The 26,818-nt window shown below is 38.6% G+C and overlaps 1 protein-coding gene across 6 annotated transcripts in view; it reads right to left on the bottom strand.

Annotated features, from left to right (window-relative positions):
- YEATS2 (YEATS domain containing 2) overlaps positions 1–26,818 on the bottom strand; it is a 119,963-nt gene that overhangs the window by 34,234 nt on the left and 58,911 nt on the right. For all 6 annotated transcript variants that reach the window (XR_006609169.1, XR_006609168.1, XM_004745098.3 and 3 more), the window contains 9 exons: positions 26,409–26,453; positions 23,645–23,825; positions 17,814–18,053; positions 16,189–16,347; positions 14,640–14,743; positions 12,991–13,098; positions 12,080–12,262; positions 3,441–3,699; positions 290–451 (listed from right to left, as the gene is read on the bottom strand). Coding sequence is in view for 4 of the 6 variants with exons in the window: in XM_004745098.3 (XP_004745155.2) it covers positions 290–451; positions 3,441–3,699; positions 12,080–12,262; positions 12,991–13,098; positions 14,640–14,743; positions 16,189–16,347; positions 17,814–18,053; positions 23,645–23,825; positions 26,409–26,453 (1,441 nt within the window). In the remaining 2 variants the exon portion in view is untranslated. The remainder of the gene's footprint in view (positions 1–289; positions 452–3,440; positions 3,700–12,079; positions 12,263–12,990; positions 13,099–14,639; positions 14,744–16,188; positions 16,348–17,813; positions 18,054–23,644; positions 23,826–26,408; positions 26,454–26,818) is intronic.

Genomic DNA, 26,818 nt, shown 5'->3' with positions numbered 1-26,818 from the left:
GCAGGCTCAGGAGCCATCCCACTCTCGTGCGATTTGTTCTGAGCCCAAACTCTGAACCTAACTGCTATAATGGAAAATATAACAGTGTTGCCTCCTAGGACTATGATCACTTAGACCCACTTCTAGTTAAGTTATGTGTAAGTTTTAAATCCACGCAGGCAAATACTACCATCATACCACCACAGAGAGCTAGGGAAACACGTCCTGAAACAGGTAAGAGGTGCCCTCGGGTGGAAGAGATGAACATACCCAGAGACCCAAGAACCAAATGATTTAATGATGGACTGACTAGCATTGTTGGTAGCTCGCAGGATGGCTCCTTGAGGGATCAGCAGCAATTTCCCTTTTCCTGAAGGGTTCTTGCTGTTCGTTGTAAGGTAGAGTTTAGTGCCAGGAGGCAAATTTGCTAAGTTGGCCAAATTAGTGGCTGGTAGCTGCAATGTTGCCATTACTAAAATGGTAAAGGGAAAAAAGAAAAAAAAATTAAGAGGAAAAAACAGTAAGTAAGACAAATTAGAACTGAGGGCAATGCTACTATTAAAATTAAAAATACAGAATAATAAAACACTTATTTAAAAAACACAAATAGTAAACTGCACAGTTTTCTTAGATACATAATACTTAAAAGGCTGATATTCTTAAATATCTTGCTAATTAAAAAATAACTTATGTATAAGAAGAGTTTGCTATAAATTACAAAAGAAATTTGTATTTGTACATAAACAGGATGACCATATGTCCCAGTTTGCCCAGAACAGTTCCAGTTTACACCTGTGTCCCATTTCCACACCTATGTCCTAATCATTATGAACAGTGACTCTTTTTACTCTCAAAAGTACTATGGCTTAGACAATCAAAGAAATAATAACGTTATTTGTAGATGAATACATATTTCCTCCTGAAATCTGTTTAATACACCTTTAACTAATTTTTAATAATGAAGGAATCTGTGGATTTGAAACAAGACTTCTAACCTCTCTCACTTTCTAAGAACTAAAAAAACGCCACAGTCAACAACTGGCACGTATAATATGAAATGATCGTTCACCTTTTTAAAATCTCACTTATGTTGTTTCTCTCTTAGAATTCACTTTTCATGCATATGGTTGTAAACCTCTAAATGTGACTCTTCAGTGAAAACGTACACATCAAAATTTCTACAGCGACTCTGAATTCAAATCTCCATGAAATGAAGCCTACAGACTGACGTCAGTCACCACAGGCAAAGGACTCTCAGAGACCCCCAGCCTGCGACCTGAGTCCTCTTTCTCGTGACCACTTCACAGCGCAAGCATGGGGAAGCAAGCACCCTGGAAGCTGCCCCAGAACAGTAGGGACTGACTAAAATCTGAGAGCCAGCCTTCTCTACTACTGCCACATCTCATCCCAGCTCACACCACCGTACATTTGAACAGTGTCCAGCAAACCTCTCTGGTCAGTCGCCAGCACCTGGAGTCCAGCCCACACTGCTCTGCATTCCTGATCTGAACCCACCTCCTCAGCGCTTCCTCCTCCCTGACCCAGCTCTTTCACCGCGCCCTCAGGAATTCCTGCTCTGGTCATGATGCCCTCTAGACCCTCGACCTCTTTGAACATTAGCTCTTTTTGTGGTAATTAAACACTGAGTCCTCTGAAGACACAGGACTTCCCCAGCAGCCCCCTTAGCTTACCGATGTTTTTTTACTCTTACCTCAGTGTCTGAGGGCCATGACTAGGGGAGGCACCTTTGTGCTCTCCAGTGTGGCTTCCAGACCACCACCACCCTTCATTCTGGAAGAAAACCTAATGGTTCCTGTGAGGCTCATGCCTGGCTCTACCACCTACCTTACCCTTCTCTGTTATTTACTGAACTCCCAGCAACTTCCCCTCACTTGCTGAGGACTGACTCCTGGCTCAGCCTTGCTCGAATGCCAACGATGGTCATCCTCAGTGAGAGCACGGTAAGTGACTTGTTTAATTCTCCCGCTTCTCAGGCACTTCATTTTCTAAACTCCAGAGATCACTTCTTCCAACCCATCTGAAGCACTCATTTTTTTTTTTTTAAGATTTTATTTATTTATTTGACAGAGAGAGATCATAAGCAGGCAGAGAGGCAGGCAGAGAGAGAGAGAGGAGGGAGCAGACTCCCTGCTGAGCAGAGAGCCCGATGCGGGCCTCGATCCCAGGACCCTGAGATCATGACCTGAGCCGAAGGCAGCGGCTTAACCCACTGAGCCACCCAGGCACCCTGAAGCACTCATTTTTAATGCCACGAATGGACTCTGTCATCACCAATTCATCACCTCTGAATTCTTTTTTTTTTTTTTTTAAAGATTTTATTTATTTATTTGACAGAGAGAAATCACAAGTAGACGGAGAGGCAGGCAGAGAGAGAGAGAGGGAAGCAGGCTCCCTGCTGAGCAGAGAGCCCGATGCGGGACTCGATCCCAGGACCCCGAGATCATGACCTGAGCCGAAGGCAGCGGCTTAATCCACTGAGCCACCCAGGCGCCCCACCTCTGAATTCTTTTTTTTTTTTTTTTTTAAAGATTTTATTTATTTATTTGACAGAGAGAAATCACAAGTAGGCAGAGAGGCAGGCAGAGAGAGAGAGGGAAGCAGGCTCCCTGCTGAGCAGAGAGCACGATGCGGGACTTGATCCCAGGACCCTGAGATCATGACCTGAGCCGAAGGCAGCGGCTTAACCCACTGAGCCACCCAGGCGCCCACCTCTGAATTCTTTTATTTTGGACATCCATTACCTTCTTTTTCTTTTTTCTTCTGAATCTATTTTATTTTTTTGCATAAAGTTGATTCTGGTTATTCTTTCCATTTATTACTTAGTTTCTATATTTTCTTTTTAAATTTTTTTTCAAGAATAATTAACAAATAGCTGAGTAGCAGGTATACAAGATAATGATTCAGACATCACTGCCTTCTGTTCTTCTGACTCACTGCAACAACTCTTTAGCTTCATCATGACCCTCAAAAATTGGTAAATGTATCTAATGTCTTAGGTATATTTTTTCATGCCCTCAGAGAAACAACACATCAAGGCTTCAAACACATGCAAGGTGTTTAAACCTATTTAGTAGAGAATACATTAGTCAAGTATCTCAAAATGCTGCTGACAAATGACCACCCCAAGATTTTAAGTCTGAATACAATCCAAAGTAGAGATACGGTCAAATGAAAATTATCCTTCAGACCTGAAAGCAGTTAGCAAGAAATACCCTCTGTTTTTATTTCTCTTGCTAACACACACACACACACACACACACCCCTTAAAATAAACCACTTACAGACCTCTATGTAAAATGTTACCTGAAAAAGGTTAACATGTTTTTATATACTGGTTATAGCATCAACCTAACAGGTTTTCTCAGAACTAAATAAACCACTAGCAAAGAACAGTCTAGAAACAGCTGCAGCTGAAAGGACCCCCAAAGAGCATCAGTTACCTGAACCCTGGGATCCAGTCTTCTGAGGGCCGGCAGCAGTGACCTGAGCCTTGGTTAAGGCTTGCACTGGCTGAGCAACAATGGTTCCTCCACCTCCACTCACAATTGCTTTGGCAACTCCTTGTGTCACGACTTGCTTTGGCCCAACTGCTTTGGCAACAGAAGAGCTGGCCTTGGCTACAAGGATTTGGCCACCACTGATTGCCACAGCCTGTTTCACTGTTGAAGGTAAAGAAGACCCAACTGGCACCCCAACAACCTGTTGAAGATAGAGAAGAATACACCAGTGCTGCTTCTCAGTTCTTTCAAGGGCTCTTAGAACAGAACAGTCACTCTATTCTAGCAAAGATCAAAGCAAAGCCCTAGGTATAACATATGGAGTCTAATTTAATCGTCCAGGAATGCCAATGATAGATGTGAACGATATTTATTATATTTTAGATATTATTACAGTAGAAGGCTATAGTTTTTGTCTTAGCCCCAGCTACTAGATAGAACTTATTTTATATGTTTTTTTTTTAAAAACTTAGAAAGTACAGAAATACAAAGATAAAACTTCTACTTATCTAGAAATAACCTCTTATTCTTTCATTTTATTTATTTAAGTAAACTCCATCCCCAAGGTGGGGCTTGAACTCATGACCCCAAGATCAGGAGTTGCAAGCTCTACCCAACTGAGCTAACCAGGCACCCCCAGAAATAACTTAGTATTTTTAATATGTTTGCTTCCAATTTTTTAATGTACATTTTAAAACACAGATTAGAATTACATGTAGAGTTTTATAATTTTTAAATTTAACATCATATTACAAGCACTTTCCAATGTTACTATTTTTCAAACACATTTTTAGATGGCCAAATATATTAGAACAGATATACCATAATCTATGCAAACATTCACTACTGTGTGGATATCCAGGTAATTTTAAACTTCACATTAAGAAAAACTACAATAGGGGCCCCAGGGTGGCTCAGTGGGTTAAGCCTCTGTCTTCGGCTCAGGTCATAATCTCAGGGTCCTGGGATCGAGCCCGTGTAGGATTCCCGCTCAGCAGGGAGTTTGCTTCTCCCTCTCCCTCTACCCCTCTCTGTTTATGCATGTTCTCTCCCAAATAGATAAATAAAATCTTAAAAAAAAACAAACTGTGCAATAGACATTTTCATATATGAACTAGAAACTCTACTATTCACCATTCTTTTAAAGATCACCTCTTTCAGTAACCACTCCTATATTACCCCATCTGAAACGCTATTTCTTCATCTCTGGAAGTTCTAATGATTCACATCATTTGTTAAATAGTAAAACACGTGACACTTCTTCCGAGTTTTCAAGAAAAATTATCTTTTTCTACATAATTCTAATTTTTCCTTTCCTTAAAGGTAAATATTTGGTTAAAAAAGAAGTCTGGAGGGGGGCGCCTGGGTGGCTCAGTGGGTTAAAGCCTCTGCCTTCAGCTCAGGTCATGATCCCAGGGTCCTGGGATCGAGCCCCACATCAGGCTCTCTGCTTGGCAGGGAGCCTGCTTCCTCCTCTCTCTGACTGCCTCTCTGCCTACTTGTAATCCTGTCTGTCAAATAAATAAATAAAATCTTAAAAAAAAAAAAAAAAAGAAGAAGAAAAAGAAGTCTAGGAGTGCCTGGGTGGCTCCGTCAGTTAAGTGGCCAACTCCTGATTTGGATGAGGTCGTGATCTCAGGGTCATGGGTGCAGGCCACGTAGGCTCTGTGCTTCGCTGGAAGTCTGCTTCTCTTCCTCTCCTTCTGCTCCTCCCCCACTAGGTGTACGTGCATGTGTGCTCTAAAATAATTCAATAAATCTTTTTAAAAAGGGGGATAGGGGCACGCCTGGGTGGCTCAGTCGATTAAGCGTCTGCTTTAGTTTGGGTCATGGTCCCGGGGTCCTGGGATCCAGCCCCACGTCAGGCTCCCTGCTCAGCGGGATGTCTGTTTCTCCCTCTAACCCTCTTGTGCTCTCTCTATTAAATAAAATCTTTAAAAAGGAATCTTTAAAAAAAAAGACCCCAATACCCAAATTATGCAAGCTGGAAATATCTGGTTCTGAAGGTATTATAAAGAGAACCCTTTCAAGTAAGAAAATACTATAGAACTCTTTTAAAAGTCAATAGTAGGTTGTTAAATTAGAAGAAAATTTAATTAATGGCAAACTGGGAGAGTGTTTCCCACTGCACTCAGTTATTTCATAAAAAGAACTTCTCACCAGAAACTAGATGAAAAGACTTTTATAACATTAAAAGAATACCAAAAGATCTACTTTCTAAAAGTGAAAATGATAAAGTATCAGTACTTTTCACCCATCAGATTGGAGGAAAAAATTTAGAAGACTGTTAACACCAAGAAATGGCTGGAGGGTATGGGGAAACAAGAACATTTGTTCACTGCTAAAGAAAAGTAATCTGGGGGCGCCAAGGTGGCTCAGTGGGCTAAAGCCTCTGCTTTTGGCTCAGGTCGTGACCCCAGGGTCCTGGGATCGAGCCCCATACCGGGTTCTCTGCTCAGCAGGGAGGCTGTTTCACCCTCTCTCTCTCTGTCTGCCTCTCTGCCTACTTGTGATCTCTGTCAAATAAATAAATAAAATCTTTAAAAAAAAAAAAAAAGGCAAAGTAATCTGTACAGCCACTCCAGAGAGGTACCGCATATCTACTGACACTGAAAATTCACATATCCCATGTTGTAACAATTCCTCTTTTAGAAACATGTCCTAGAGAAACCCGAGACATGTGCTCAAGGGAACATGTACAGAAGGCCCAAGGTAGCATTATTTATAATTATAGAAAATAGTCAGCAAACTTAATGCCTACAACATGGAACAACATGCTTAATGCCTACAGGTAGAGGAATGTATACACTGGTATAAGACAGATAGTGGACTAGCACACATTAGTAAAAATGAATGCACTAGAACTATATATATCAGCATCAAAAAACTCTGACAGTACACATACTGAAAGGGGAGATGCAGAAAAATATGAGTATAAATATCTTTCATGTAAATCTTCAAAACACACAACATTACATGTTATTTATGGCTGTGGATTTATGCAATAAAAGTATGAATTGGAATGCTACACATCCAAATTCATGATAGTGTTGCTTTTGGGAAGAACAAAGTAGACTTCAACTTTGTCGTGTTTTATTTGGGGAAAATATGAGATGAAATAAATACAGACATGTTAACTTTGGGTGGAAGATATATGAGCACTGATTATATTATTCTCTCTATTTTACTTTATAATATTTCTAAATTAAAAATAACAGGATTGGGGCACCTAGGTGGCTCAGTGGGTTAAGCCTTTGTCTTTGGCTCAGGTCATGATCTCAGGATCCTGGGATCGAGCCCCACATTGGACTCTCTGCTCAGCCTGCTTCCCCCTCTCTCTCTGCCTCTCTGCCTAATTGTGATTTCTGTCAAATAAATAAATAAAATCTTAAAAAAAAAATAACAGGATTAGCAATGTTAATTATAATATGATTACCTAAGAAATAGAACAAAATGACAAAACATATACAATTGATGAATGGAACTTTTCAGTTAAATAACTACTAAATCATACATGGTTTCTTTGCAAAGATGTAAATACAGTAAAATACATTTGCATGTACTTGGATGCTACAGTTGATATAAAGAAAATAGTCTCCTAATCAACTGTTATAAACTATAGTGTAACAAAGAAGAAAAAGCACAGGATTTTGTAAGCAGTCAGACTTGGTTTCCCAGTTTTGTTCCACTGGTTGGTAGCTGGGTAAGTTATTTAATGTTTCTGAGCTTTAGCCTTAAACACCTCATCTATCAAATATGGATAATATTTATCTCATAAGATATGAGGTACACAGTAAACGACAGCTGCTGCAGCCCAAGACACTTGTTATCATTAACCAAACAACAGTAATCCATGAGGTTACATGGAGACGCAAAGGATGGAGAACGCCAAATGGATCCACAGTTGGCGAGGGCAGAGGACCTTCATTCCTTGATTCATTTAGTCAAATGGAAATTAAAGTATATAACATCCAGTATCTGCTTTAAAATATCCTAGGAAGAGAAGTAAGATTAGCAAAATGCTGATAATTACTGAAACTGTGTAATGGGCATATAGGGTTCATTGTAATAGCCTCTTACTTTTACATAAGTTTAAGGAAGGAGAGAAAGAAAGAAAAAGACTCAAAGAACCAATGGGGGAAAAAAGCACCAGAGTGGAAAAGAAAATCTCCCACTCTCTGGCTTAAAACAATCCCTTAGGATGATCCAAATCTATTTTGACTGTATGAGCCTTACTCCGCAGGCAACATGGAATGTTGCTGTGGCCACAGAGTGGCAGAGAAACTCTTACTAATCAAGAACTTTGCCCTGCATCAGGCTCCCTCCTGGGTGTGGAGCCTACTGAAGATTCTCTCTGGGTCTCCCCCTCCCCAGCCCTCTGCTCTCTCTCTCTCTCTGTCAAAACAAACACTTTTCTATGTACTTATGGAAAAAATGTTTCTTAATGTAGAAAAACATTTTTGGGTAATGACAGAAAGTGCCAGTTGAACCCTGATGTCCATTTGTTTTTTCTCTCACAGTAAGAGAGCCCCCAGTTTTCAAATAGGGACATGGCCACATAGAACATTTCTCAGCCTAGTGCTGGTCATTTCATTTCTGGCTAGAAGGATAGGAAGAGAAGTGATGAGTGCAACCTTTGGGTTATGGCTTCTCACCCCCCCCTTTTCTCTTCGTGCTAGCCAAAAATGTGAACATGCTGGCATGAAATGAAACAGCTATCGTAGCCCATAAGCTAAGAACCAAATTTTGAGAATGGCAGAACAAAATGGAATCTAGATTCTTGATGACTGTGAAGCCAACATACTTGAACAGCCTACTGGTCTTTTATGTGTGAGAAGAAGAAAAAAAAAACTTATTTAAGTTTTATGGGCTTTGGATTTCTCTATTATAGTAGTCAAACTTTTTTCTGAGATTAGAGTCTTCATGTTTTCTAAATATATCAAACTAAATAATTCATTGCATAAGCTATATTATACAATTTATTTTCATGTTCCTAAACCAACAGAGAAAGCAAAAAAAAATCTTAAAGGAAAATACATATGGATTGGACTATTTTCTTTTCCGAAATTCCATGCATCTTAAATTGCTTTTTCTACCTTGTACCAAGCTCTATCCTCACTCACCTGCTATTAAAACTTCCAGAATATGACATATTTAATCTCTCCACAAGCTAAATAAAATGTGGTGTCCCAAACTGGCCACAGGAGGGCAGTTTTCATTAGCAGAGCTTATCCAGCACAGCATACCACTCACAAGATTAACCCCACCTCCTGTCTGAAAAAAGGGAGGAGGAAGTCTGGCATTTACTGGGGAAAATCCTACGCACAGCTGTCTATGGACAGCGTAAGGAAGACTCTTAAGTAGGACACTACAACCCCAAATTAGTTTTTCTTTTCTTAACAAGACAACATTTTAACCTAGAACCTGAACTCTTCCCATTCCACACCACTTCTCTCTGCATTCCTAATTTTCTTCTAGTTTCACAAAACAGATACCCTCTGTTCTCTATTATTTTAAATACTTCCCTTTGACTCACGCTTTGATTCACGTTTTTGTTTGTGCCCTGTCCAGACTTTTGCAAGTCAAAATTTACTTTAACAACCAGAAAAGGAGGATTATATGTGTGTAACGTTTCCTCCAGACACTGAAAAATTCAGCCAATTACAATTTAGTATTCAATGAGAATGATCATCGTACTCCTGCATATTTACACAGGACTTGTCCTTAGTCACATTTAGCTGCTATCACTTAGTGAGTGGCTCTGTGCTAAGTCCTTCCCATACAATGATTTTTTTTAAAAGATTTTATTTATTCATTTAATAGAGAGAGAGAGAGAATGCGCACGCACAAGTAGGGGGAGGGGCAGAGGGAGAAGCAGACTTCCTGCTGGGCAGGGAGCCTGATGCAGGACCATGCAGGATGCAGGACTCCTATCTCCAGAGGCTGAGATCACGACCCGAGCCGCAGGCAGACGCTTACCCAACTGAGCCACCCAGGCGCCCCATACACAATGATTACTAATCCTACTGGTCTGAAAGACATAGGGTATTATTCCCTTTTACCAGATGGAAAAACACAAGGCTTAGAAATACAAACCCGCCCAGGTCGCACAGGTAATAAGTGGCTGAGATCTGTAACGAACTCTCATTCCAAAGACTGCACTCTTTTTACTATGCCACAGTGCTTCCTTCTCACATGAACCCACTAAATGCTCAGATGTCCCGTTTTATGGCAAAAGCAGCACCCCTCTCTCTTTACATTCAGGAAAAAGGTAAGCCAAAGTTGAATGGAAGGTAAAACAGTATAATTTTGTTCACCCTTCTATTTCCTGGCACAGTTTCTAGGAATGCACTTCGGCAATAACCAGGGACAGTCTGTACTTGCAGACAGCTCCTTATCTGGAGTCCAGAGTTTGTACTAAATTTCCTGGATAAACAGGGTATGTCTTTTCTCATGCTCTTCTGTTTCTGTTCATTTCTTTCACCCTCATCTGTGGCTTTTCTTTTCAGGTGCCCTTAAACTTTATTCAGAGCATTTCAGCACAAAATTATCCACTTTTTCTTAGTCTAATAATGCCAAGAGGTAGGTGGCAATGTGACAAGAAAGCCAATACAGTTGTTCAGCATTACAGAGAGGTGGATTTGCAAAATGCAAGGTGTAAAAAACTGAAACTAACTTATCCAGAGCTTCTGAACCTAAACAGCAACGCTATTTTGGCTCAAAAACATAAATGAGGTGTGCCTGGGTGGCTCAGTGGGTTAAGCCTCCTCTGCCTTTGGCTCAGGTCATGATCCCCGGGTCCTGAGATCGAGCCCCGCATCGGGCTCTCTGCTCAGCAGGGAACCTCCTCCCCTCTCCCCTTCTGCCTGCCTCTCTGCCTACTTGTGATCTCTGTCTGTCAAATAAATAAAATCTTTAAAAAAAAAAAAACCCTAAATGAGTGAGTCCATGTATCTTTGGTGAAGGAAAACAGATTCTGAAGAATCATGATGTGTCTGAGTAGGAAGTCTAGATAACAGTAACTGATTCATGAAAGGATTTAACAATGGCTTACTCCAAAGGCCAAAACAATAGTGAGTGCATTAGGAAGCAGCTGGGGGTACCTGTTCTAGTGATTTGGGCTAGGGAAGCCCCAAAGTCAAATTTGATGCTATAGCTTAGTGGTTCTTAAATTTGCCAAATCATACAAGTGAGCAAGAGAGCTTGATAAAAATCCAGATTCCCAGGGCCCCCAAGAAGATTCTGATTCAGAAAGTATGAGACAGGGTCTAAGTATCTATGTATTTTTAATCATCAGATGAGTCATGACCAGGTTAAGTTTGGGAAAGTGGTTAGTAGATTCTTACAGATTTTAGAACCATTCAGACTTAAGAACTGTAACATACGCATTTTTGTTACATCTATGTGCAGCTATCTAACCTAAACCAAAAGACCTAAAACCATTTTTCTATTTTAAAGTATTCTTCGGGGGCAGGGGGCACCTGGGTGGCTCAGTGGGTTAAGCCTCTGCCTTCCACTCGGGTCATGATCCTAGGGTCCTGGGATCGAGCCCTGCATCAGGCTCCCTGCTCAGCGGGGAGCCTGCTTCCTCCTCTCTCTCTCTCTGCCTGCCCCTCTGCCTACTTGTGCTCTCTCTCTCTCTCCCTGATAGATAAATAAATAAATAAATAAATGAAATATTTTTAAAATAAAATAAATAAATACAGTACTCCTCTCTAAGCAATTCATCTATCCCTAGACAGGATGCCTTTCAAGTTGAAAAACAAATATTTTCCATAATATTCTTGATAGCTTTAGAATATATCTGCTGCCTAAAAGGAGATAATTTAACTCTGTATGTTCTAAAAGCATGCTTAGGTTCCAGAACATGGCTCACAAATTTTAATTAGCTCTACAATGGGAGATTTTGGAGTCAGAAGACCTGGGTTCAAATCCTCTGTCACTTATTAGCTAAAGTACTCTCAAGAGTTTCCTCATTTGTAAAATGGGTTTGAGCGTATCATGAGGATTAGATAGCATGTAAACAAGAACGGGAGACAGAAAGGCACTCATAAGCACAACCAAAGAAGGAAAACATGGGTCTATATGCCATTTTACAGTTGTCTTGATATATTAGTTCCCCACACTTTCAAATTATAAAGCAAATACATTCTCTGAAGAGTCAAGAATCAATAAACAGAGGCCACAGCCTGAATATCAGAGGTATAAACTACAGCACTCACTTACCAGAAACAAGTAGAACAGCTGACCCTGGTCCTGTCGGCTACCCATTTTACACCTGCATCAACTGGAAGTTGTGTCCGTGAATTCTACCGTCTTCACTGCCAGAGATATAACATAGCATCCCCATACCTCTTCGACTATTCATGGGCCCTCCGTAACACAGCTCCTGCTCTTGTCAATGCTTACTTCAAGAGCAGATGGGTTTGACACTAACTTGCTTTTCCAACACAGCTTCCATCTACAGGTTTTTCTGGGATCAGCAACCCTGTCATCTGAATTCTGTCAGCACCTGCCTGTTACTCAGGCAAATAACATTCCCTGACATATTATTAACCTCCCCAACCCTACCCAACACAAACCTTGGAGGGCTGAATCTTTGGTGACTGGGAAGTCCCTTCTCCAGCAGTTAAGACCTGTTTTTGAGGGGAAACAGCAATCATGTGACCCCCTTTCACTGTCACATACTGAGGGAGTGGTGACTGGCTGGCAGCTCCTGTTGCAGGCACGTGAGAGGCTTCGCCAGGTTCCTGTTTGATGATTACCTGGCAACAAACATGATGATGACTCTGAATAACCATCCCATAAGAAAAGCCACTAATATCTGAAGCTATTCTGCTTGTAGGAATTAATGAATTAATGAGGCTTGGTCTATTAAAAAAAATGATTCCACCAGAAGGGTAGAAACACTGCTTAAATACAGCCCATAATAGCTATCAAAGGGACCAAAAGTAGGATCTGGATTTGATCCTGTGTTTCTGCAAACTTGACCTAGTCCATTTGTTCTAGATTTTGATGGCAAATGGCAGCAGAAAGAAACACACACACAGTTTGTACTCTCAGGAGTTACCACCTTGCTGGATACTAAGAGCTGCCCTGTGGACACAACTAAATAAATGGCAGCATGTTGCGGAAGTCTTAGAATCTGATCTTAGGGAGTGCCTGGGTGGCTCAGTCGGTTAAGCACCTGCCTTCAGCTCAGGTCATGATCCCAGGGTCCCAGGATCAAGCCCTGAATCAGGCTCCCTGCTCAGTGGGAAGCCTGCTCCCTCTCCCACTCCCCATGCTTGAGTTCCCCCTCTCACTGTTTCTCTCTCTGTCAAATAAATAAAATCTTAAAAAAAAAAAGAAAAAAAGAATCTGGTCTTAGAATTTGGACATACTAAAAAGTAACATGTTGTAGGGTAGTGTCAATCAACTCCAACATGCCACAAAAACAATTATGTAACAAAACCATACTGACTTGTGGGATAATACGCTAATAAATACTCACTTTTGTGAAAGCTCCAAGTCCTCCAGTTAGAGGTTTAGGACTCTGAACCTTAGGGTGACTCCCAATAGGGCAAAGAGGTGGCATAGATGCAAACAAAGAATCCTCCTGCTGTGTATGTAAAAATACACATGTATAATTAGGATAAAATAAGTGACTTCAAGTATTCTAGACCCTTTTATTTAATATAAACCTGTGACATTCTCTAGAAACATACCTGAAAAACAAAACAAAACAAAACAAAACCCCAAAAGCTCAAAACTCTTTGTGGAGTTTTCCAAGCCCCTACCCTTGCATTTTAATTATTGTTTTTAGAAACCAAATGCAAGGAAAGGCTATAACCTGACAAGAACCTACTCATCTGGGCCCTGGTGTATGCTGGAAAAACTATGATATACCTCTAGCATTTGGCTGATTCATTGGTTTGCATGTCCAGTCCCCTGCCTGATGGTAAGCCACTAAAGGCTTATTTTATTTCTTTTCTATCCGGAGAGCCTAGGCACTAAATAAATAAATGAAAGAGCTACAGTGTTTCAGTATATACACCCTTTCAGTAGTATTCACACAACTTGATTTGTTGTCTTTACTCCAAATAAATACCCAACACAGAGGGAAATTGTTCAATAGGGATTTAAAAAACAAAACAACAGAAAGAACTTAAACAATGAAGGCAAAACCAACGAAACAAAGGTAAACACTCAAAATTACTGATATCTGTCTCTAGTTCTCAAATACAAAATGTAAATCTCAGAGGCAATTAACCATAAATTAGGGACAAGCAACAAAGTTAATACTGCTTAACCATGTAATGAAAAGATCAACAAACATTAAAAACTGACTGGCAGAGAATGAAGACCTTCAAGGCAATTATTACAATTTAGGCATTCATATAACAGTGCTCATAGGCAGCATCGCACTCGGGAGAAAAACCTCACCTTAGAACAGAAAACTATTCAATATCATCACTATTAAGTACCTATATGTAAGAATGTGTTAACACTTGTCATGTAGGAGATGACCTCTGAATTCTCAGTTTTCACATACCAGTTTATACCTCAAAGGCTCTAGGGAGCCATGACAATGACAAGTAACTAACTAACCAAAATAGCAGGGGCTGTCTTTGCCAAGCAGTGAGCAGATACCTAGAACTCTTAGCTGAACAAGTCAGATCATATCTGAAGTTCTAATTTTATAGGTTTCCTTACCCTGAAGGGCGGGGGGAGAAAAAGAAGAAAGAAAGAATTATTTTTAAATGACTACATGGCTGACAAATAGAAAAAATATGTATTTACTCCTTATTGGCACAAATATAGGAAGAAAAGAAGAATGCTGCTCAATGAATATTTTTATAAGGAAAAGTCTTTAACAAAGCTGACCTCCCCCCACTCCTATAAATAGCTGCCTCGTCATCATAGTAAGTTTTCAAATAGATACCGACTGTCCAACTGATGGAAGTGTTGAGAAACATTTTCCACACTAGGAAAAAATCAACAGTAAGATAGTGGAGTCTGGAGTAGATGATCTTCAAGATGCTTATTAGCTTGAAGATTCTACTTAATGAAATTTGCATTATCAACTGACAAATTCTTGCTGGGCTTGAACTTACTGTCTTTACAAACTAGAAAAGTGCAATAATGCAATAAGAGTGTTACCTTGACAGTAGATGTTACAAAACTACTTCCATGAATTTTAGGAATAGGGGAACCTGTTCCTTGGGAGGCCTGGGAGGCAGTAGAGAGCTTGTTTGTAGGACTTCCTGATAAGCAAAGCAGATTTTAAAATAAAGTACAAAGTAAAATTTACAAAATGGAATTTAAAAGCATTTTCTACCACCTTACCCCTATATCCCACTATTTTTCATTTTTAAGTGTTGAAAACTCACAACCCTGAAATTATTGAAAACATACTTAAGGATTCCTCCTGTGAAGCTGACCACCTCACTAACCTAAAAACAGATAAGAAGCTAGTAAGGACATGCAGAAGAATAAGTACACAGACATTACACACTACCTGTATACAGAGACAGACACCAGAACATAAGGGTATTGGTTACATAATGATGTAACACATGAATTAATCTAACTGAATGCTAGCTCCTTCAAAATATCTCACCAGGAGGTTGTACCTATTCCAAAGTGCTAGTGACATAAGCAATTTATACTCCACGTGTATACCTGCCTTTAGGGTCTGATAAAAGCAAGTCCCACTACCTATAGTAAAAAATAAGTCAAGACCAAAAATGGTATTTGATCACCTGCTCCATTTATCAAACGTGCCTGCAAAGAGTGGCTAATTCCTATAACTAACCATCCTCAAAGGATACCTATTTGACATCCCTCAATTTATCCAAAAGGCTATTAAGTAATTTCTGAAAGCAGCTTTTTTTAAAAAGGAGTTCCACAATTATAATCACTGGTAAAGGACCTAACTTTCCCAAAAAAACTATTTAGAAAGATCCAGCATATACTCATGTGCTAAGATCAATTATGTTTAAAAAAAAAAATCTTATAGTCACTTCTTTTCTCTCACTATTTTTCTTAATTAAAAGTGAGAGCTATAGAAAAGTTTACATTTAGAAGCATGTGTTCACATAGTTTAAATGAAACAAATACATAAAATAATGTTAGTGCAAATACTTAGAAAAAATCTGAAAAGCACTCTGTAGCTATAGGGAATTATGGTGACACATAAAATAAATCCAGTTCTTATTCTTTCTATCAGAGGTCCCTTTTTTAAACTGCAGAGTTCAATTTCTCTCCCACACATACAATTTATCTTATTCACAGAAAAGTAAAGATCACTTTTTAGTTTGACTGGTGAGAAACATACGTGGGCCACAAAGGTATTCTTCTGAAGCTTAGTTTGGAAAATAACCACATTTGCTTGCAGGCCCAAAAAGAATGTCTTCTAAACGAAAAAAAAAAATCAACATTTTTTTTTTAAAGAACATTAATTCTATTTCTCTTTTAATCTTTAGAAATTAAAAACAAAATTTAAGTAAATTCCTAAAAAATAGAAATTTTACATATAGTACATCTTCTCTCAGAGAAATAGCACTGGATTTACTATTCTAGAGTTCCTTCTCTTGTTTACAAACAAAGACTTCATTCTCCCATTAGATGGCTACTAAGTCATGCTGGGATTTCGACTTTATGAAAGATCAAACCTTTCAGATCGCACAAGTATCGATGAAATGCCTACCTGTAGTGGGAGTGGTGGCTCCAATAACCTGCCCCGGCTTATCCAGGATAACATAAGGGTTATTAATGACAGAGCTGGCAGTGCCTTGCTTCACATGGACTGGAGTGGAAGTCGGGGTTCGAGGCAGCGGTGATGGACTTGGAGTTGATATGGGGGAACCTTTATTAATAAAAAAGAGAAATGAAATAAACTAAAGACATATACTCAACCCATCTAAGAAAACACTGAAGACAATGGAGGACAAAGGCGACATATGGGGAAAAGAGAATGGGACTCTATATGTTTCAGGTACTGAGCAACAGCAGTGGAGTAACTGAGGCGGGGACTCATCCCTCCACCAGCATCAGCAGGCAGCTTCTGAGAAACAGATTCTGAGGTGCTCCCCCAGACCTACTAAATATAAATCTGTACTTCACCAAGATTCCCCCACACACATACCCATCCCATGGGCACACTAAAGTTAAAAAAGCAGAGCTTTACATAATAGTGTGGAATTGCTGAATCCCCAAATAACCCAACTCTTCACACTTGGTCCAATTGTTATAATAATGGTTATACTCCAAGACACTAAAATTACAGGAAATTAGTAAGTGAACAGCTAGACTTACAAACCAGGAGTCTTGATTTACAACTAATTTCCTACTTGAAAACATGGAATTCACCCACCCTAAACAGAAGTCTGTCAATACCAAGTCAGCTACAATCCAGAGATTCCTGTTCCCACAGAACACTCACAAAGATTACCCATGTACCATTCAACATCCTCAATGGTTTTTTTTGTCAATCAAATTTGTCATCCATGAATTTCTCTAAACTTGTAACCAATCTGTATGTTCAGCCTATTCCGCCTCTGAAACAGCAAGTTCCAAATGCTTCTAAATGGGAGGTAAAATTACACATTCCTCACCTTTCATCAATTTCAAAGACTGGGATCATATTTCTGCTTAGTTGTCTATTTTTAGCACTGAAGACTCCTTTTCTCCACCTTCATATATACAGGCTTCCCACTGCCTAGATATTTCTACTGACTTTCTTGCAAGTCTTTTCTGAAGTGATGTAACCTACACCATAAAGTATATTCCTACCTGAAGTCTACCTAACATAAATGTGAAACCGTCATGAGACAGTAGATAATTCAATCTCAGTGAAAATGAAGGCTCAGAACTACCTACTGATAATGGGAATGACTAATTTTCTATCTACTGTGCAGAGTATAAAAGACATTTCAATTCCAAACCAAGTCCCACCTTTCAAACTTTAACTCCACTCCAAAAGGCCTGCTCTAAGTTTTTTTTTTTTAATTACTAGTCACTCTGGTTTTCATAGATAACTCAAAAACTTAATTCCTACCATAGTTTCAATCATACATCCTAGTAAACATTTTACCTCTACCACTTTTGGGACATGAAAAGTTGACCTTTTTGAATTTCATTTCTTATTCAAAAACTGTTTGCATATGAAATGACTTTTGTTTTCCCTTTGTTGACAGCTTTGCTAATCAATAGTCATTACTTATCAAATAAACAAACACCTTACTTGAAAGAATTTTTAAAAAGCCATAATACTTTCTTTTGCCATTACAACAATTTTTATACCCATCAACTTGACATACATCATCTGTATACCTGAAACAATCTTACAGCTCATGGTGATGGGTTGGAAGGATTTTCCGGGTGACTCAGGATTAGGAACCTGACTTTGTGGCACAATTTTGCAGCTTGATGCTATTGGCTGAAAAGCTGAATTGCCATGAGAACAAAAAGTAACTTTCTGGGATGTTGTCATTTTGGTGGGTGTTCGTTCCAATGAAGATGGCAAAGAATAAAAAGTAGTGTGTCTCTCAGCTTCGGTATTGGTTGGGAAGCCTATTTGAAATGAAACAGGCAAATGGTAAGTCATGAATCACTTAGACATACTAAAACCTTTCCACTGTGGTTAAAGAATGAAACAATAAAAATCCCTTCTCATTTCAACAACCATTTAAACCACTTCCCAGTTGAATACATACAATTAACAGTATTTATAAACCCTTCTATACACATAATTAGATGAAATGTAAATTATCAGTTTAGAATCATTTTATTAAAGTGTTTCTTTCAAAAAATTAGAAAACATATTAACTATAAAGCACAAACAATATAAAAAGTATACAAGTGTATTATGTTCTGAATTAGAAAGCTATTTAAATTGAAAAGAATAACTTGAAGCATTTGCTTAATCTAATAATGTTCTATTTTATTAAATGCCCATGAAGATGCAACTGAAATTTAAAGAGGAATAAAACTGAAATTTGTAAAAGGACTAAAATATTAACATCATAAAATGTAGGCTTAGGGGACACCTGGTGACTCAATCAGTTAAGTGTCTGATTGCTGACTTCGGCTCAGGTCATGACCTCAGAGTTGTAAGACTGAGCCCCACAATGGGCTCTATCTACACTGAATGTGGAGCCTGCTTAAGATTCTCTCTCTCGGATAGCCTGCGTGGCTCGGTGGGTTAAGCCTATGCCTTTGGCTTGGGTCGTGATCTCAGGGTGCTGGGATCGAGCCCTGCGTGGGGTTTTCTGCTCAGCGGAGAGCCTGCTTCCCTCTCTCTCTGCCTGCTTCTCTGCCTACTTATGATCTCTCTCTGTCAAATAAACAAATAAAATCTTAAAAAAAAAAAAAAAAAAAAAAGGGACACCTGGGTGGCTCAGTTGGTTGAGCAGCTGCCTTCGGCTCAGGTCATGATCCCAGGGTCCTGGGATCAAGTCCCACATCGGGCTCCTTGCTCAGCAGGGAGCCTGCTTCTCCCTCTGTCTCTGCCTGCCATTCTGTCTGCCTGTGCTCACTCTCTCTCCCTCTCTCTCTCTCTGATAAATAAATAAAATCTTAAAAAAAAAAAAAAGATTCTCTCTCTCTCTTAAAATAAATAAACAAATATAAATAAAAATGTATGTTTGGAGATTAAACTGACACCATTTAGAACCAGTTTTATATCTTACACGTATAGGTCAGAGAAATTATTAAATCATACGCTTAAATACTTAACTAAATGAAAAAATGCCATAGTCAAAATACCTTTGATTAACCTTCTTAAATTATTTTAAAATTAAATTAATTTTTAAATTAAATTTTAAATTAATTTTGAGGGGGGAGGGGCAGGAGAGGGAGAGAGAGAAGCTTACACAGACTCCCTGCTGATGCAGGGCTCAATCCTAGGACTCTTAAGATCATGACCGAGTGGAACCCAAGAGCAGGATGCTTAACTGACTGAAACACCCAGGCACCCTGACAATGAATCTTATACTGGTTTTTTGGTTTTGCTGTTTTTCTTTCTTTTTTTTTTTTTTCAAAGTAGGCTGAACTGAGCGAGGAGCCTAACGAAGAGTTCAATCCCAGGACCCTGAGATCAAGACCTAAGCTGAGATCAAAAGTAGGATGCTTAACGGACTGAGTCACCCAGGTGCCCCTTATATTGCATTCTTAACTCCAGTACATAACATATAGTATTATGTAAGTTCAGGTATATAATATAGTGATTCAACAACTGTATACATTATTCAATACTCATCACAAGTGTTTTCATAATCTCCTTCACCTATTTCACCCACTCCCTCACCCACCTCTGCTTCGCTAACCATCAGTTTATTCTCTATAGTTAAGAGTCCGTCTTTTTTTCTTTTTCTTTTTCTTTTGGTCTCTTTTTTTTGTTAGTTTGTTTTGTAAGCTCCACATATGAGTAAAATCATATGGTATTTGTCTTTCTGATTTATTTCACTTAGAATTATACTCTCTAGATCAATCCATGCCGCTGCAAATGGCAAGATTCATTCTTTTTATGGCCAAGTAATATTCCAGTTTACAAAGGTACCACCTCTTTTCTGTCCATTCATCTGTCACTTGGACTGCTTCCATAATCTGGCTGTTGTAAATAATGCTGCAATAAACATAGGGGTGAGTGTATCTTTTCGAATTCATGTTTTTGTATTCCTTGGGTAAATACCCAGTAGTGCAACTACTGTATCTCATATATAATACTTCTGCTTATACATATAATACTTCTGTTTTTCATTTTTTGAGGCATCTGTGTTCCACAGTGGCTGCACCACTTTGCATTCCCACCCACAGTCCATGAGGGTTCCCTTTTCTCCACATCCTCACCAGCACTTGCTCTTTCTTGTGTTTCTGATTCTAGCCATTCTGACAGGTGTGAGGTGATCTCTTATTGTGGTTTTGATTTGCATTTCCCTGATGACCAGTGATGCTGAGTAACTTTTCATGTGTCTATTGCCATCTGTGTGTCTTCTTTGGAGAAATGTCTATTCATGTCTTCTGCCTATTTTTTTTTTTAAAGATTTTCTTTATTTATTTGACTGACAGAGATCACAAGTAGGCAGAGAGGCAGGCAGAGAGAGGCGGGAAGCAGGCTCCCCGCTGAGCAGAGAGCCCAATTTGGGGCTCAATCAAAGGACCCCGGGATCAAGACCTGAGCCGAAGGCAGAGGCTTTAACCCACTGAGCCACCCAGGTGCCCCTTCTGCTTATTTTTTAATTGGATTATTTGGTTTTTTGGTGTTGAGTTGTAGAAGTTCTTTGTGTATTTTGGACATGTCATTTGCGAATATCTTCCCCTATTCAGTAGGCTGTCTCTTAGTTTCATTTATTTTGCTGTGCAGAAGCTTTTTATTTTGATGTAAGCCCAAGAGCTTATTTTTGTTTTTGTTTCTCTTGCCTTGGGAGACATATCTAGAGAAGTGTTGCTACTGTCGATGTCACAGAAATTATTGCCTGGAATCTCTTCTAGGATTTTTATGGTTCGGACTTCACATTTAAATCCTTAACTCATGAGTTTATTTTTGTGTATGGTGTTAAGAAAGTGGCTCAGTTTCATACTTTTGCATGTTGCTGTTCTGTTTCCACAACACCATTTGTTGAACAGATGGTCTTTTTTCCATTGCATATTCTTGCCTCCCCTGTCAAAGATTAATTGACCATATAAGCATGGGTTTCCCTTTGGTTTTCTATTCTGTTCCATTGATCTATGTGTCTTTTTTTGTGCCAGTATCATACTATTTCGATTACTCCAGCTTTGTAGTATATCTTGAAATCTGGGATTGTGATACTTTCAGTTTTATTCTTTTTTAAGACTGGTTATTTAGGTTTTTTTTTTAAAGATTTATCTTATTTATGGATGCCTGGATGGCTCAGTTGGTTAAGTGTCTGACTCTTGATTTTGGCTCAGGTCATGATCTCAGCGTTATGGGATTGAGCTCCACATCGGGCCCTGTGCTCAGCAAGGAGTCTGCTTGAGATTCTCTCTTTCCCTCTGCCTTTCTCCCCCAACTAGCATTCACACATGCTCTCTCTAAAATAAACAGATAGATAGATAAAGTCATCTTAAAAAAAAAAAAGAGAGAGATTTAACTTACTTATTTTAGAGACAGGGAGAATAGGAGGGACAGAAGGAGAGGAAGAAAGAATCCCAAGGAGACTGCTGAGCATGGTGCCCAAAGCAGGGTTTGATCCTACAACCCTGAGACCATGACATGACCTGAAACCAAGAACTGGATGCTAGACTGTACCACCTGGTGCCCCTTAGGGTCTTCTGTAATTCCATACAAATTTTAAGATCATGTGTTCCAGTCTGTGAAAAATGCTATTGTTATTTTGGTATGGACTGCATTACATCTATAGATTGCTTCAAGCAGCCTGGACAAATTAATGATATTTGTTCTTCCAACACATGAGTACAGAATATCTTTCCATTTGTTTGTCTCACCTTCAATTTCTTTCATAAGTGTTTTATAGTTTTCAGAGTATAAGTCTTTCACTTCCTTGATTAAGTTTATTCCTTGCTTCATTATTAGTGTATAGAAATGCAAGATTTCTGTACATTGATTCTGTATCATGTGACCTTACTAAATTAATTTATCAATACTACTAGTTTTTTGGTGGAGTCTTCAGAGTTTTCTATATATAGTATTGTGACAGTTTTACTTCTTCCTTACCAATCTGGATGCTTTTCTTTTTCTTGTCTAATTGTTAAGGCTGGGCCTTTCAGTACTACATTGATAAAGTGGTAAGAGTGGATATTCTTGTCTTGTTCTTGACCTTAAGGGAACTGACTATGATGTTAGCTGTGAGTTTTTCATATATTACAGCCTTTATCATGTCAAGGTACATTCCTTTAAACCTACTTTGTTGAAGGTTTTTATCAGGAATGGTGTACTTTGTCAAATGCTTTTTCTGTATCTATTGAAATGATCATACGGCTTTTATACATTGTTATTGATATGAACTATCACGCTGATTGGTTTTTGAATACTGAACCATCCTTGCATCCCAGAAATAAATCCCATTAATCACGGTGAATGATTTTTTTCAATTTATTGTTGGATTCAGTTAAGTACTATTTTGTTGAGGATTTCTGCATCTACGTTCATCAGACATATTGCCAGTAGTTCTCTTTTTTTTGGGTAGTGGTTTCAATATCAGGGAACACTGGCCTCACAGAATGGATTAGGAAGCTTTTGTTCCTCTTCTATTTTTTAAGAATAATCTGAGAAGAAGAGGTATTAACTCTCCTTTAAATGTTTGGTAGAATTCCACCTGTGAAGCCATCTGGTCCTGGACTTTTGTTTGTTGGGAGGTTTTCTTGTTTTGGGGTTTATTTATTTATTCTAGAGATAGAGAGAGAGAGATTGTGAGTATGCATGCATGCATGCAAGCAGAGGATAAGAGAGAGGGAGAGAGCATCTCAAGCAGACTCCCTGCCAAGCTCAGTGCCCTATGTGGGGCTTGATCCAACAATCCTGAAATCACAACTTAAGCTGAAACCAAGAGTCGGGTGCTCAACCAATTGAGCCACCCAAGCACCCCAGGAGCTTTGTGTGCTGATTCAATTTCATTGCTGGTAATTGGTCTGTTCAAATTTCTATTTCTTCCTGATTCAGTTTTGGAAGGGTATATGTTTTTAGGAATTTATCCATTTTGTCTAGGTTGCCCAATTTGTTGGTATATAATTTTTCATAGTAGTCTTAAAGTCTTTTGTATTTCTGTGGTGTCAGCTGTTATTCTGTATTTTAAATAAGATTAGATACTTTACATTCAATTTCTTATTCACACAACTAGGTACCAAAACCAAAAAGTCCTCCTATAACATATCAGAAGAAACTGTTACAATCATCAAAAAAATAAACATTTAATGCCTTTTTGTGAGTTTAATATTCTATAAAATACCAGTAGAACTTCATGAAAAAATTTTTTCTGATAAGAATAAAGATCTGTCTATTTTCATAATTGGACTGTACAGTAGAGGCAGCATGTCTACTTATGGAAAATTTATTTTCCACACACTCTTACAGCTCTACAGGCATGATATAAATCACATTATGCAAATGCGAGAAAGGAATGCCCCAGAGAACGACTCCTCTGTACAAGGAAAAATTCATTTCTATACAAGGAAAAATATATTACCTTTCTCCACACATGTATCAGGTACTGGCTCATGTGACTGCTTTATCGGTGAGGAAGCTTTCACTGGGGCTGGAATGGTCAAAGGCAAAGATGGTGGAGCATCAGAGATGTCCGACTCGGAGGACTGAGGATAAATGGAGTCTTCTCCAAGAGAGTGTCGGTGGAGCTCAACATCCACTACCTATACAATCAGGCAACAATGGGGCTCATGAATCCATCAACAATGTCACAGAAACCTCCAAACCTGTCCAAGAATGTGATACTCTAAGAGATGTGACAAATGATTTCTAAATAAACTGCAAAGGCAATTTCAATCTAAGAACTAAAGGATTTATTCCAGAATGTAATCTAGTTTGGTTTAACAGATAGATAACTTGGTGAAACCAATCATATAATCAGGGCCTTTCCATTTGCTGTTTCTATGCCTTAGAACACTATATTCCGCCCCCTCCCAATCTTTGCATAACTATCTCTTTCTCATCATTAGGTCTAAATCAATGTCACCTTCTCAGAAATGTCTCCTCTAACCAACCTAGCTAAAGCAACCCCTTTGTCCCCCCAGCTACTCTCTTCTTTATAGCATGTATTTTAAGTGAAATTATCTCATTTGCTTTTGTTTACTATATACCTTCTCCCCATTTTCAACACAACCAAGAAGATAACTCCTTAAAAGCAGTAACTATCTTATTTATCTCTGTATCCCCAATACCGGGACCAGTGTCTAGTATATGGTATATGCTCAATAAATGTCTTTTGATACAACAAAGCACACTTCTCTAAACAGAATAAGGTTTAACTAGCTAATTCTCACTACAATGACTACTGCTGATTTATCATAAATATAAAAGAAAAAAGGTGGGAAGGGGAGTATGGGAAAGGAAAAAAGTTGGAGGTTCCATTTCCTGACTTCAAAACTGATGATTACAAAACTACAGTAATGCAAACAGTGTCGTACTGGCATCAAGAGACATAAAGACCACTGGAATAAAACGCCCCCCTCATGTATATGGTCAAATTATTTTTGACAAGGTTGCCAAGACCCCAGGGAAAGGCAGTCTTTTCAACAAATGGTGCTGGAAAACTGGGTATCCACATGCATTAGAAAGAAGGTGGATCTTTACCCTCACACCATTTATAAAAATTAACTCAAAATAGATAAAAGACCCAAGCATAAGACCTAAAAACAATAAAACTCTTAGAAGGAAATATAGGGCAAAGCTTCATGACAGTGAATTTGGCAATGATTTCTTGGATATGACATTAAAAGCATAGGCAACCAGAGGAAAAATTGATAAGTGGACTACATAAAAATTAAAAACTTGTGTGTATTAAAGGACATAATCAGCAGAGTGAAAAGGCAATCCACAAATGATCTGAAAAGAGATGATATCAAGAATGTAAAGAGAGGGGCGCCTGGGTGGCTCAGTGGGTTAAGCCGCTGCCTTCGGCTCAGGTCATGATCTCAGGGTCCTGGGATCGAATCCCGCATCGGGCTCTCTGCTCAGCAGGAGCCTGCTTCCTCTTCTCTCTCTCTGCCTGCCTCTCTGCCTACTCGTGATCTCTCTCTGTCAAATAAATAAATAAAATCTTGAAAAAAAAAAAAAAAGAATGTAAAGAGAACTCCTAAAACTCAACAACAAAAACCCAAACACATGATTCACAATGAGCAAAGGATATGTCTGACCAGACATTTCTCCAAAGAAGATTCACAAACGCCCAATAAACACATGAAAGATACTCAACATCAATAATCATTAAAGAAATACAAACCAAAACCACAGTGAAATACCACCTTACCCTCATCAGTTTGGCTACTATCAAAAAAAAAAAAAAAAAGAAAAGAAAAGAAAACAGTTAAGAGTTGACAAAGATCTGGAGAACTGGAACTCTAGTGCACTGTTTGTAGGAATGTAAAATGGTGCAACTGCTGTGGAAATAGTGTGGCAGTCCCTCAGAAATTAAAATTAGAGCTACCATGGGGCACCTGGCTGGCTTAGGTGGTAGAGTGTGTGACTCTTGATCTTGGGGCTGTAGGTTCAAGCCCCAGGCTGAATGTAGAGATTACTTAAAAGAGAAAAAAAAAGAGGTACTATTATGATTCAGCAATTCCACTTTCTTGCGTATATACCCCAAAGAACTGAAAACACAGACTCAAACAGATACCTATACATCCATGTTCTTAGTAGGATTATTCACAATAGCCAAAAGATGTAAGCAACTCAAGTCCTCATTAACAGATAAATAAGCAAAATACGGCACATATACACAATGGACTATTATTCAGCCTTTTTTTAGGAAGTTCTGATGCATGCCACAACATGAACGAACCTTAAGAACATTATGTTAAGTAAAATAAACCAATCATAAGAAAAACAAATACTGTATAATTCCAATTATATGGTACTTAGAGTAGTCAAAAAGCCACAGGACAGAAACTAGAAGGGAGGCTTCCAGGGGCTGAAGGGAGAGGGGATTGGAAGTTACTGTAAATAGGTTTCATTTCAATTTTCCAAGATGAAAAACAGCGTGGGGGATAACAGCAATAGCTGCACAAAAATGTGAATATATTTAATACTTACTCTTACTGTACAATTAAAAATTGTTAAAAGGGTAAATTCTATGTGCATTTTGTCATTTTTTAAAGTTAAAGAGGGGAAGATAAACTTTTTAAAAAATCAAGCACTCACTTTTTTTCCTAATTACAAATGAAGATCAATTTCCATTTTACCTTATTCTCAAATAGTACTGTAGGAAAAAAACCTACCGTCTCTGCTCCAAGAGTCTGCAAGCCAGTGTAAGTTCTATCCAGCTATTGAAAGACAAAAGAAGAATGTAAAGTTTCACTGAGCTTACTTATAAATCTTAGGATATAATCTTATCTAAAACCCCTTTCATCACAAGTCTTCATAACATAGAATCCACTTTTCCATAATATAAACTATCATCAGTTCAATAAAAACCCTCTTAATTGGGGTAGAATGAGTAAAATTAATAAAAACAACTTCAAACATACAGGTATTGTACTTTTAATATAGACTATATACTTCTAGTGCTCGCTTCAGCAGCACATGTACTAAACTATATACTTCTAAAAACATTCCAAGGACAATCTAAAAATGGAGGAAGTTTTACACAAAAAGATATTTACTACAGTATTATCTATAACCATAAACT

Source organism: Mustela putorius, unplaced genomic scaffold, assembly GCF_011764305.1.
Source record: "Mustela putorius furo isolate JIRA1106 unplaced genomic scaffold, ASM1176430v1.1 tig00003834_pilon_pilon_pilon, whole genome shotgun sequence".
NCBI lineage: Eukaryota > Metazoa > Chordata > Mammalia > Carnivora > Mustelidae > Mustela > Mustela putorius.
This window is presented reverse-complemented; position numbering and strand designations above follow the sequence as displayed.